The sequence below is a fragment of the Macaca thibetana genome, chromosome Y (genome assembly GCF_024542745.1).
Source record: "Macaca thibetana thibetana isolate TM-01 chromosome Y, ASM2454274v1, whole genome shotgun sequence".
Taxonomy (NCBI): domain Eukaryota; kingdom Metazoa; phylum Chordata; class Mammalia; order Primates; family Cercopithecidae; genus Macaca; species Macaca thibetana.
The window spans coordinates 5,024,673-5,037,938 of record NC_065599.1 but is presented as its reverse complement, the minus strand read 5'-3'; the positions used below and the strand labels follow the sequence as shown (position 1 = coordinate 5,037,938).

The following is a 13,266-nucleotide window of genomic DNA, read 5'->3' as shown; positions in this document are numbered from 1 at the left end:
CTCAGGACTGTGCCAGAGTCGTAGAAGGTATTTTGACATCACTTGGGCACATTATGGGGGTGTTTTGGCTCACATCTATTGGCTTCTTTTTCTCCACATGTGGGACTGTGTTATAATGCTGAGTAGATCAACAAGCTAATGACCAAAGAACACTGGTGGTAGCTGGACATTCTGTTGGGAATTACTTTCCAGTGAGGAGAAATGAGACTGGGAACCTGCTTTAACAGGCAGTCTGGCCATGTCTATTTAGAACACCTGTACTGTGCTAAGACATCCTTTCTGCCACCCGTCAGCTTGGATTTCTCAAAGCATAAAGATTGGAATGGTTAAGATTCCAAAGCAGCAAAGATGGTGGCCCACTCATCTTTCCAGTAGCTCCATCTTACAGTGGAGTAGTGATGTTACCAATGGTTGGCTGGAAATCTAAGCCTGTAGATCTTACCCTTTGAGGCACTGTGGAAGTGGGTCCTACAGACCATCACTTCTCAGTCCCCTGGATTCTACCTCTTTTCTATGGGTATGTACGGGTGTATACTCTCCTGCTTTGCTGGAGTTGCGGCTAATTTCTTTGGGTAGGCTGGAAAACCAGAGTATCTAAGGCTCTTGAATCTCTGCACAGGCCTGAGTGGCTGCTCTGCTGAAACTCCATGCAACTCTGTGTGTTAAACTGAAAGCCATGGTGAAGTGGGTTCATGAGGGTATCTCCTTACCTGAGGGTGGCAGAGATCTGTGGGATAATCATGCGTTCCTAGGGTCAAACATGCACTCACTGCTTTACTGGGTGGGGAAGATCCCTTGGCTCCATGTTGTTGCCAGGTGGCCCATTTTCCTGCTTTGGTCTACTGTATTCTCCTTAAGTTGTTTCTGTGATTAGTCCCAATATAAGCACCTGTATGTTTCAGTTGAAGGCAATATATAACACAATCTAACATGTGACACCTTGCATTCTCTCTTTGAGAACTACACAGTCTAGCTGCCTCTATTCAGGAATGTTGATCACTTTCCTCAAAAAGAAACCTACTTTTTTATGTTGAAAGAAATTGTGCCATGTGCAATGGCTCATGCCTGTAATCCTAGCACTTTGGGTAGCAGAGGGGGTCAGATCATGAGGTCAAGAGATTGAGATCATACTGGCCAACAAGGTGAAACTCTGTCTCTACTAAAAATACAAAAAAAATAGCTGGGCACAGTGGTATGCACCTTTAGTCTCAGGTACTCAGGAGACTGAGGCAGGAGAATCTCTTAAACCTGGGAGGCATAGATTATAGTGAATTGAGATCATGACAATTCACTCCTGCCTATCAACAGGGTGACACTCCAACTCAAAAAACAATAGTAATAATAAAAAAACAAATAAATAGAAATAAAAAAATTAATATTTTTTTCAAAACAAATATTGATGTAATTTAACTCTGACATTTGCTGCTGTCTTCATTCCTAGAATTTATGTCACAATTTCACCTTTGGATAGAGACAAGACAGAAGATTTACATAATCTGGGTTCTGAGCCAAAAATATATCTTAATCTCCCCTGTAGGCAGGACCTAGTCAGTAGTGTCATATCACCTGTGTTCAATCTCAAATAATATGTCACCATGCCCTCTGTATAAGGGTTGAAAAAATAGTGGATAGCCACAACTTCTAGGGGCTCGGCTTAGGAATATGTTATGATTCTCTCTTCTCAGAGTCCAGAAAAAAGGGGAAAGTCACATCACATAGGTTTTGCACTCTGTGGTATGTCACCTTTTCTTCAGTTGGCAGAATCCAGGCAGAAGAGGAGTGTCACATCCTCTTCCACCTAGCAATATAACTACACATTGCTAGTTATATTTAGCAATATGTCACAGGGTCCCATGTGAGCAAGGCACTGGGGAGAGACACAACACCTAGCCGATAGACCGAGACTTATGTGATAAAATCCCCTGTTGGGTGGGTCCAAGCAGAAGAGTAATATTATTATGATTCTGACCCAGAGATAGTTCGCAACACAACTATGGTAAAGGATTTAAGCCAAAAATTCTGAATACCTAGGGGTACTAGACCTAGTGATATGACACAATCTCCTCATCTGTTAAGATGACATCTTTAACTGTTAGCCTGGTGTATATATAAAGGTCCTAATATCATGTGTGTTCTGGCTTATAGTATGACACACTCTATAACATGAGAAGGCTTTATGCAACATGTGTGAAAGTTGAAAACCACTCTGAGGCCTACCCGCTTGTATTGACTCACAATCTTACATATTGCTTAAAACCCAGTTATGATAGTCAACATCTCTCTTAAAGTCTAGGTTTAGACAGGAGCCTAAGATAACGCATTATTATACCTGTTATCTTAGTCCAGAAACGAGTTAACATCTCACCTGTAGTGTAATAAACAGTCATGATCTTAACTTTTTCTGGTCCCTGTTATAAAACTCTGTGTATTACCCAAAAAGTTTATAAAATATGGGTTAGTACAGTAATCTTCTATGAGCTATGTACAAATATGCAACTCATAACTTTACTTATTGCCCTAAGTGGAAAGATGAGAGGAAAAATATCTACAATTGGTGGAATCCCAATTTAAGTTTTGTTATCATGCCTCTGCATTGAATCAATGTAAATTTCATAATCCCATTTGTAGGAAAAAAATATGGCATGAGGGTAGCACAACTTAGATGTTGTGCTAAGCAACATATCACAATGCCATCTTTAGGCAGGGTCTAGAAATAAGGGTTACATTAACTGGGTGCTGAACCCAGCAATGTGACACAAACCTAAATGTGGAAAAAAATTCCAGACAAATGATGAACGCCTACAAAATGAGCCCAAGATAGGTGAAGTACTTTCTGTTGCTCTGGCACAGTCTGGAGTGTTATATCATCAAGGTGTGGGGCCAAGAAATATGCCATATTTCTCTCTTTATGCAGGACCCAGGCAGAAGAGGGACATCATCTGAGTGCTGAGCCCTGCGATACAGGGCTCATAGGCATGGTTCGGGGAAAAAAAAAGAAGAGTCATGTAAGTATTGGGCTTAGCAATATGTCACATCACCCCATTGTAAACTCAGGCAGAAGAAAAGGGTCACATCATTTAAGACACGTGCTCATATATATGGCCCAATGTCCCAAGTGGGCAGGGCTCAGGTAGGTGAAAAGAGTCATATCACATAGGTGCTTCCCTAGATATATAACACAATCTAACCTGTGACATGAAACCAGGCAGAAGATTTACATCACCTTGATGCTGGGTCTTGAGAAATGTCACAAGGCTCACTTAGGACAGGTCCCAGGCAAGAGAGATACAAAAAATATGTGCAGGTTGTACCCTTCTACCCTTATGCCACAGTGTTACATGAGGGCAGGACCTGAGTAGGAACTCATACCACCTAAGTGATATGATCAGAGACATGACACAATGTCTTCTTTGAGTTATGGCATTGGTGACAGAGTACCATTACCTGTGTGCCTAGCCTAGCAATATGTCACTATCCAGGCAAGCCAGACCCAAGCATAAGAGCAGCAGCACCTAGGATATAGGCCAAGAGATTTACCACAATGCTCTCTTTAGTACATGGCCCCAGCAAAAGAGTATCATCACCTGCATGCTCTGCCCAGCCATATGTCACTATCCCCCACTGTATGCAGGGCTCATTCTACAGAGGAGAGTTACATCACCTAAGTGGTTGACACAGTAATATGTCACAATGATTTCTGTGGGCATGGCTCAGACAAAAATGTAACATTACCTAAGTGCATGATCTAGTGATATGTTGCGGTAGATTTTGAGAGCAGGGCCCTGACAGGAGAGCCACATTAGCTAGAGGCTAGCCCAGGTAGATATCATAATAACATATGTGGGCTGGAACTAGTTTGGAGAGTCAAATGTCACAGATGATGGGCAAAGACCGATATCACAATTACACTGGCAGAAAATTCCTGGGATGAGATTTACTATGTCACACATGTCTTGTTCTCATTTGTGACAGTTGACTTCATATATATGTGACATTGACAGTTCTTTTTTTTTTTTTTTTTTTTTTTTTTTTTTTTGAGACGGAGTCTCGCTCTGCCGCCCAGGTTGGAGTACAGTGGCCGGATCTCAGCTCACTGCAAGCTCCGCCTCTCAGGTTTACGCCATTCTCCTGTCTCAGTCTCCCGAGTAGCAACATTGACAGTTCTTACTGTCTGCTGGGTGAGCACGTGAGAGTCAAAATTTGACTCTTCTGCTGGGTTCTGTTATGACATTCTCTGTACAATCCAAGGGCTTTAGAAATAACTAAGGCTGCTATAATCTTCTGTGACCTATTTACTAGAAAGAGATTTAGTCACTCGTATTTCTAAAACAAATTATGAGAGTCACAATAACTTCTATTCTTGGGATCCACATATAAGAATCATTATCAGGCCTGTGAGTTGTGCCTAGGTACATTTACTCTTTGGTAACGAAGCAGGCAAAACAGTCACAAACCTAAATTCTGAGGCAAAACATGTTTTAATATTCTCCTTTTAGGCAAATTCCTGGCAGAAAAATTGCATAACTTTGGGGCTACACCCAACTGTATGGCACAATGCCCCTTGTGGGCAGTGTCCAGGCATATGAGGAGAGTCAGATCACCTAAATAATAGGCCTAGAGTTCTGTCACAATGTGTTCTGTTTAGAGGTCCAGACAAGAGCGTCATATTACTTGGATGCCGTGCTTAGAAATGCTATAATTCCCAGTGGAAGCAGGATCCAGGCAGGAGAGGAGAGTCAAGTAACCAAGATGATAGGTCCAGAGACATGTTACAATCCTTCCTGGGGTATTGTTAAGACAGGAGAGTTACATCACAAAGATGCTTAGCTGAGGTATATGTCCAAACCTTAATTGTGGGTTACACCTAGGCAGAATCATGTTATCACTTAAGAGCTTGGTAAAAGTATATGTCACAATAATACTGGTGAATAAAGTGGAAGTCACCATCTTGCATATGTCCTGGCTCCAGGTGGAACAGTCATGATTAGTCCTCTTATCTAGTCTGAAAATTATAGCCCAATATCACCTGTGGGCACAGAGAAACAAGAAGACCACGACACCTGGTAGGGTGCTGGTTCAGTGAGATGTCACAGTCCTTCTTGTCCTTCCAGGACCCTGGAAGAAGAATCATATCACCTGGATGCTGGTTTTAGTGATATGTCAAAGTTCCCCCTGTGGGCTGTGCTAAGGAAGGAGAGGAGACTAACTTTGCTAGGCAATTGACATAGATATGTTACAGTGGTCGCTATGTGGAGGACCAAAATATGAAAGTGACCTCCACTTGGCTCTGGGTTTAGCAATATGTCACAACCTCCCCTGTGGTCAGGGTGAGGTTAAAGAGAAGGAACATCAACTGGGTGCCGAGCCAAATGATATGTTACAAAGCTTGCTGTTAACATTTTGCCTTAACTGCATGAAATAGCATACCATCTCTACCTAATTTGTTGGCAGGGCCCAAGATGGAGAGCCACATAACTGAGCTGATAAGCCCAGATATATATCACAATGCCTACCGTTGGGAATGTCCCCAGCAAAAGATTACCCTCAGCTGTATGCCTGGCCTTGCAATATGTCACTATCTTTTCTTTGTGTCGGGTCCATTTCAGAGAGGAGTGTTACGTTACCTATGGTGGACACAGAAATATGTCACAATAATTTCAGTGGGCATGGCACAGGCAAGAATGTAAGATCACCTGGATGCCAGATCCAGTGATAAGTCACAATTCTTACTGAGAGTGGGACCCAGGCAGGAGAGTCACATTACCTTGAGGTTGGCCTAGTTAGATATCACAATTCCATATATGGGCTGGAACAAGTCTGGAGAGTCAGATTACATAGGTATTTGCCAAAGATTTCTATCACAACCACACTGCCAGAAAATTCCAAAGTTGAGATTTACAACACCATATATATTCTGTTTTCATGTGTGACATTTGAATTCAACCATGTGAAATGATGACAGTCCTTACTGCCAGCTGGGTGTGCATACAAGACTCATAATTTCATCCGTGTGCTGGGCTCTGCTTTGCCTCTGTCTGTATAAGCCAAAGACTGTGTAAAGTACATTTGAATGTTGTAATCTTTTATGAGCTTTGTATAAGAAGGTGATTCAGGACATCACACATGTCCCTAAACCTAGTTATAAGAGTCAGAATATCCTCTATTGGCTGATTCTACATATAAGAGACATCATTCCTGTGATCTGTGCCTAGGTATATGTTACAATTCCCTCTGTGGTTACGAAGCAGGCACAACAGTCACATCACCTAAATGCAGGGACAGAAATATTCCAATAATCTCTTTGTGGGCATGGTCCTGTCAGTAATGTCACAATTCTTGTGTGCTAGGTCCAGCTCTGTGGCACAATGTCCCTTCTGTACAATGTCCAGGCAGAAGAGGACCATCATATTACCTAAAAGATGGGCCCAAAAATATGCCACAATGCCCCCTGTTGACAGGGTCCACGGCCAGAGAGTAATATCTTTTGAATGCAGTGTTTATAAATGCTATGGATACTAAAAGAAGCAGGGTACCGACAAGAGAGAAGAGACATGTAACCTAGGTGATGGGTACAGAAGTATATAACAACACCCTCTGAAAACACTGCTAAGATAGCACTCTCAAATCACCAAGGTGCTTGGCCCAGATACTTGTCAAAATCTCATTTGTTGGCTATGCCGTGGCAGAATTATTAAATCACTCAGGAGCTGGGCAAATGTGTACGTCACAATTTCACTGATGGAAATGCTTAAGAATAAGACTCACTATCCTTCACATACCCTGGCTCCAGGCATATGAGCTATTAGGCTTTTCTTATCATCTCAGATATATGGCACAATATCACTTGTGATCAGAGAGAAGGCAAGAAAGTCACATTATCTATGTGGGTGCCGGTCTAGGGAAATGTGGTCAGGAACCACGCTGAAGGGTCACATCACTTGGATGCTGCTTTCAGTAACATATCAAAACCCCCTCTGTGGTTAGGACTTTGACAAGACAGGAGACTCACTTCACCTTGGTATGTGTCACAGATATGTCACAATATCTGCTGTGCAGTACCAAGGCTGGAGAGTGAACTCACATTGTTGCTGGACCCAGTAATATGTCACAATCTGCTTGTGTTCATGGCCCAGGCAAAAACAAAGAAACCGCATGTAGGTCTTGGGCCAAGTGATATGTTACAATGCTTTTTGTTGACAGAACCCCCAAAAAGAGAATAGTATACTCTGGATGTAGAGCCCAGTTATGTGCCACAATGCCCTATAAGTGCAGGGCCATGGCAGTAGAAGAGAGTCACATTACTTAAGTGATGGATCTAGAGAGAAGATATAATTCTATGTGTAGGCAGTTTTTAGGCAGATAATTCACATCACTTGAGTGATAGTCCCAGTGATACATAAAAGTGCCATTTGTAGGCAGAACAAAGAAAGATACATATTGCTAATGTGTTTGTTTCCACAGGGTACAATATTATCTGTGGTCTGGGCCTAGAAAAGAGAGTCAAAATGTTCATGTTCTGGGCATAGTTTCCTGTCAGAATCACACACTCAGAAAGTTTTGGAAGTAAGTTTCACATCTCACATGAGTCCTGGTTTCATGTATGTGAGTCAATTTTTTCCACAAGTTAAGTCAAAGTAGAGGAATAACAATCTCAACAATGGGCAAGATCCTTCTATAAGATGCCCAATCCCACTTGAAGACTGTGTTCCAGTTGGGGAGTCACAGCAACACAGATGTGCTGAAACATGATTGAAATGCTACCAAACCACTTGTGAATCATATCTATGTATTAGACTAATTATTTCAAACTTTTGTGTGTAAGATTTAGTACCTCATTCCTAGGCTCTGTTCTTGTAGGAGAATGACAATCCTGTCAGCTAGGTGTGCCAGAAAAAAAAAAAAAAAAAAGGTTACTTTGTCTCCTGGTTTTTGGTGTCTGTTATAACACTCTTTGTACCATTAAGTCTTTTTATGATATACCTGAGTGTTATAATCCTTCGTGAAGCTTATACAGGAAGAAAAAGAGAAGAATTTCTCCACCTAAGTGCTGGGATCCGCAGTAGGTAATAATCCCCTTTCTTGGTAGAGTCTAGAATATTAAGGAGAGTCATCACCTAGGTTTTGCAATCAGCAGTATGTCACAATTTGTTGGTGAGCAGGACCCAGGCAGGAGATGAGAGTCATTACCTAGACGTTAGGTCTACTGATATTTTACAGTGTCTTTGGGAAGCAGGACACAGGCAGAAGAGAAAAATCATCTAGCTTATAGACCCAGAGATATATGATAATATCCTCTGTTTGCAGGGTCCAGGCAGAAGTGTCACATTATTATAATTCTAACCCAATGATGTGTCACAATGCACCCACTGGAAGGAATTTAAGCCCTAAAGTCTCAATACCTGGGTACTAGGTCTAGTAATATGCCAAATTTCTTTGTCTTTGAGGGTAACACCATGAACTGTGAGCTGCATGTGTATATGAGAGTCACAATCTTACATATTTCCTGGGCCATTTCATGACACATATAGCACTTGAAAGCTGTTTACAGCACGCATGATGGTTTAAACCACTCTGAGTCCTACATGCTCGTATGGATTCAAAATCTTACATACTGCCCTAAACCTAGGTATGATATTCAATATCTCTTCCCTAGGCTGGGTTCAGGAATTAGGCCTATTATTATGCAACCTTCTTATCTTTAAGGTTGACACCATTAACTGTTAGCTAGTTGTGTATATGAGAGTCACAAACTCATGTATGTGCTGGTCGTTGTATTACACTCTCTACAGCATTTAAGAACATTATAAAACATGCATGACAGATGCAAACTTCTCTGAGGCCTAATGCTTATATGAAGTCAGGATCTTATATTGCCTTAAAGCCACACATGACAGTCAACAGATCTTGTATAGGCTGACAGCTCTTGTATAAACTGACTTCAGGGATATGACCATTATTATGCCTCTGAGTTGGATCCAGAAATGAGTCACCATGTCACCTGTGGCCCACAATTGTGAATGGAAGTTCATTCCTGATTTGGCTCTCTGTTTGTGTGTTATTGGTGTATAAGAATGCTTGTGATTTTTGTACATTGATTTTGTATCCTGAGACTTAGCTGAAGTTGCTTATCAGCTTAAGGAGATTTTGCACTGAGACGATGGGGTTTTCTAAATATACAATCATGTCATCTGCAAAGAGGGACAAATTGACTTCCTCTTTTCCTAATTGAACACCCTTGATTTCTTTCTCATGCCTGATTGCACTGGCCAGAAATTCCGACACTATGTTGAATAGGAGTGGTGAGAGAGGGCATCTCTGTCTTGTGCCAGTTTTCAAGGGGAATGCTTCCAGTTTTTGCCCATTCAGTATGATATTGGTTGTGGGTTTGTCATAAATAGCTCTTATTATTTTGAGATATGTTCTATCAATACCGAATTTATTGAGAATTTTTATCATGAACGCTGTTGAATTTTGTCAAAGGACTTTTCTGCATCTATTAAGATAATCATGTGGTTTTTGTCTTTGGTTCTGTTTATGTGCTAGATTACGTTTATTGATTTGTGTATGTTGAACCAGCCTTGCATCCCAGGGATGAAGCCCACTTGGTCATGGTGGATAAGCTTTTTGATGTGCTGCTGGATTTAGTTTGCCAGTATTTCATTGAGGATTTTTGCATCAGTGTTCATCAGGAATATTGGTCTAAAATTCTCTTTTTTGTTGTGTCTCTGCCAGGCTTTTATATCAGGATGATGTTGGCCTCATAAAATGAGTTAGGGAGGATTCCCTCTTTTTCTATTGATTGAAATAGTTTCAGAAGGAATGGTACCAGCTCCTCCTTGTACCTCTGGTAGAATTCGGCTGTGAATCTGTCCGGTCTTATACTTTTTTTGTTTGGTAGGATATTAATTATGGCCTCAATTTCAGAGCCTGCTATTGGTCTATTCAGGGATTCAACTTCCTCTTCGTTTAGTCTTGGGAGAGTGTATGTGTCCAGGAATTTATCCATCTCTTCAAAGTTTTCTAGCTTATTTGAGTAGAGGTGTTTATAGTATACTCTGATAGTAGTTTGTATTCTTATGGGGTTGGTGGTGATATCCCCTTTATCATTTTTTATTGCATTTATTTGGTTCTTCTCTCTTTTCCTCTTTATTAGTCTTGCTAGCGGTCTATCAATTTTGTTGATCTTTTCAAAAATCAGCTCCTGGATTCATTGATTTTTTGAAGGTTTTTTTGTGTCTCTATCTCCTTCAGCTCTGCTCTGATCTTAGTTATTTCTTGCCTTCTGCTAGCTTTTGAATGTGTTTGCCCTTGCTTCTCTAGTTCTTTTAATGGTGATGTTAGGGTGTCAGTTTTAGATCTTTTCTGCTTTCTCTTGTGGTCATTTAGTGCTATAAATTTCCATCCACATATGGCTTTAAATGTGTTCCAGAGATTCTGGTATGTTGTATCTTTGTTCTCATTAGTTTCAAAGAACATCTTTATTTCTGCCTTCATTTTGTTATGTACCCAGTAGTCATTCGAGAACAGGTTGTTCAGTTTCCATGTAGTTCAGTTGAGTGGTTTTGATTGAGTTTTTTGTTTGTTTGTTTGTTTTGGTGGAGAGGAAGTAGAATTTATTGGTGAGTATTAAGAGGGGGGCAGCATATTGGAAGCCCTCATGAGTGTAGGGTCCACCATTTGTCCAGAGAACCATGACTGGGGATGCACTTGACCCCACTGCCATCTGCGATGAGCTGCTTTTCCGCCACCATGTCTTCAAATTCATCAGCATTGAACTTGGTGAAGCCCCACTTCTTTGAGATGTGGATCTTCTGGGGGCCAGGAAACTTGAACTTGGCCCTGTGCAGAGCCTCAATCACATGCTCCTTGTTCTGCAGCTTGGTGCGGATGAACATGATAACTTGGCCAATGTGAACCCTGGCCACAGTGCCCTGGGGCTCTCCAAAAGCACCTCGCATGCCTGTTTGGAGCCTGTCAGTGCCAGCACATCTTGTTGATGTGGATGACGTGGAAGGGATCATCCACATCTTGTTGATGACGTGGAAGGGGTCATCAACATCTTGTTGATGCGGATGACATAGAAGGGGTGGAGCAGCACCCGGATATGGAAGCCATCCTTGCCACAACTTTTTACCATGTACTTATTGGCACAAATTCGGGCAGCCTCCAGGGCTTCAGAGGATAGCTGCTCATATTTATCTGACACCATGTAGCCACAGAGCGGAAACTCATCCACTTTTGCCTTCTTCTGCCCCAGGTCGAAGATGCGAATCTTAGCATCAGGAACACCTGGGCAGAAGCCAGACTTTGGGTTCAGCTTGTTCTTACAATACCGGTAACAATGGGTGGGGCAGCGGCCCATGGCGACACCAGGATCTTCAGTGGTGTGCCGAAGGGAAAGAGCTTGATTGAGTTTCTTAATCCTGAGTTCTAGTTTGATTGCACTATGATCTGAGAGACAGTTTGTTATAATTTCTGTTCTTTTACATTTGCTGAGGAGTGCTTTACTGAATTCCAACTGTGTGGTCAATTTTGGAATAAGTGTGATGTACTGCTGAGAGGGGTGTATATTCTGCTGATTTGGGGTGGAGAGTTCTGTAGATGTCTATTAGGTCTGCTTGGTGAAGAGTTGAGTTCAATTCCTGGATATTCTGTTAACTTTCTGTCTCGTTGATCTGTCTAATGTTGACTGGGGTGTTAAAGTCTCCCATTTTTATTGTGTCACAATCCCACTTGTGGGCAAATGTAGGCAGAAGGGAAACATCAATTAGGTGCTGGGCCAAGAAGTATGTCACAATGCCTTTTCTAGGCAGGGGACAGAAATATAAGCAGGTATATGGTCACATTAACTGGGTGCTGGACCCAGCGTTATTACACCATCCCATATGTGGCAAAAACCCACCCAAGGTATATGAGTCAAAACACCTACATAATGGGCCCAAGATATGTCAATATAACTTCAGTGTCTCTAGTATGGGTAAGAGACTCACATCGTAAGGGTGCTAGGCTCAGTAATATGCAATGTGCCATAATATCCTTTTTCTTTTTTTTGAGATGGAGTTTCGCTCTGTCACCCAGGCTGGAGTGCAGTGGCGTGATCTCGGCTAACTGCAAGCTCCATCTCCCGAGTCATGCCATTCTCCTGCCTCAGCCTACAGGCGCCTGCCACCATGTCTGGGTGATTTTTTTGTATTTTTAGTAGAGATGGGGTTTCACCATGTTAGCCAGGATGGTCTCGATCTCCTGACCTCGTGATCCACCCGTCTCGGCCTCCCAAAGTGCTTGGATTACAGGTGTGAGTCACCGTGCCCAGCCCATAATTTCCTCTTTATACAAAACCCAGGCAAAAGATTAACATCATCTGGGTGCTGGGCTCTGTAATAGGTCACAATTCATTTTGCAGGCCTGGTTCAGAAAAAAAGAGGAGAGTCACATATCCTGAGCGCTAGGGTCAGCACTGTGCCAAAATTTTGCTATCATAAATGCCAGGCAGAAAAAGAGAGTCACAACACTTAGGTCCTAGGTTCGGAGATATGTCCCAATATCCCCAGTAGGCAGGGCTCAGGCAGACGAGGAGTCATATCATCTATATGCTTTCCCTAAGGATATGTCGCAACGGAACATGTGCACTGAAACTAGGCAGAAGAGTTACATCACCTGCGTGCTGGTTCCTGAGATATGTCACAAGGCTCTCTTAGGACAGCATCCAGGCAAGAGAGTTACATCACCTAGGTGGAGGTTCTTTGCTTATGCCACAATGCTCCATGTTGGTAGGGCCCAAGGAGGGAGTCACTTAACCTGGTTGATATACCCAGAGATATGTCACAATGTCCTCTATGGAGCATAGCTCTGGCAAAAGAGTGCCGTCACCTGTGTGCCTGGCCTAGAAATATGTCACTCTCCAGGTTGGCATGGCCCAAGCAGGAAAGCCACATATCCTAGGTAGATGCCCTCCTTTGGGGTAGCTCTGGCAAAAAAAGTACACTTACCTGTGTGCCTGTCCTTGAAATACATCACTATCCTTTTTTTGTGCAGGGCCCATTCCTGAGAGGAGAGTTACATCACCTATGAGGTGGACACAGAAATATTTTTCACTAATTTTAGTGGGCACTGGGCAGGCAAAAATGTAACAGCACGTGGGTGCTAGATCCAGTGATTTGTCACAATCCTTACTGAGAGAAAGGCCCAGGCAGGAGGGTCACATTACCTCGAGATTGGCCTACGTAGATACCAGAATCCCATATATGTCTGGGAGAAGTCTGGAGA

The 13,266-nt window shown here is 42.3% G+C and overlaps 1 protein-coding gene across 3 annotated transcripts; it reads right to left on the bottom strand.

The window, feature by feature from the left end:
* Positions 1-10,655: 10,655 nt before the first annotated feature.
* On the bottom strand, positions 10,656-11,362 carry LOC126947184 (60S ribosomal protein L10-like). Of its 3 annotated transcripts, XM_050777913.1 has the most exons (3): positions 11,283-11,362; positions 11,040-11,174; positions 10,656-10,989 (listed from the first exon to the last, which is right to left on the bottom strand). In XM_050777913.1, exons 1-3 carry the CDS (start codon positions 11,360-11,362, stop codon positions 10,656-10,658), a joined length of 549 nt encoding a protein of 182 aa, XP_050633870.1. The 3 variants fall into 3 exon arrangements, with proteins under 3 accessions (XP_050633870.1, XP_050633869.1, XP_050633871.1); XM_050777912.1 differs by having other exon boundaries at positions 11,040-11,362; XM_050777914.1 differs by having other exon boundaries at positions 10,823-10,960; positions 11,040-11,362.
* Between the last annotated feature and the right edge of the window lie 1,904 nt (positions 11,363-13,266).

Excerpts from the sequence above, each read along its gene's own strand:
- LOC126947184 (XM_050777912.1), bottom strand. The coding sequence starts at position 11,362 with ATGGGCCGCTGCCCCACCCATTGTTACCGGTATTGTAAGAACAAGCTG. Across the intron at positions 10,990-11,039 it reads ATGTTGATGACCCCTTCCAC|ATGTGCTGGCACTGACAGGC; the intron begins GTCATCAACAAG and ends CACATCAACAAG.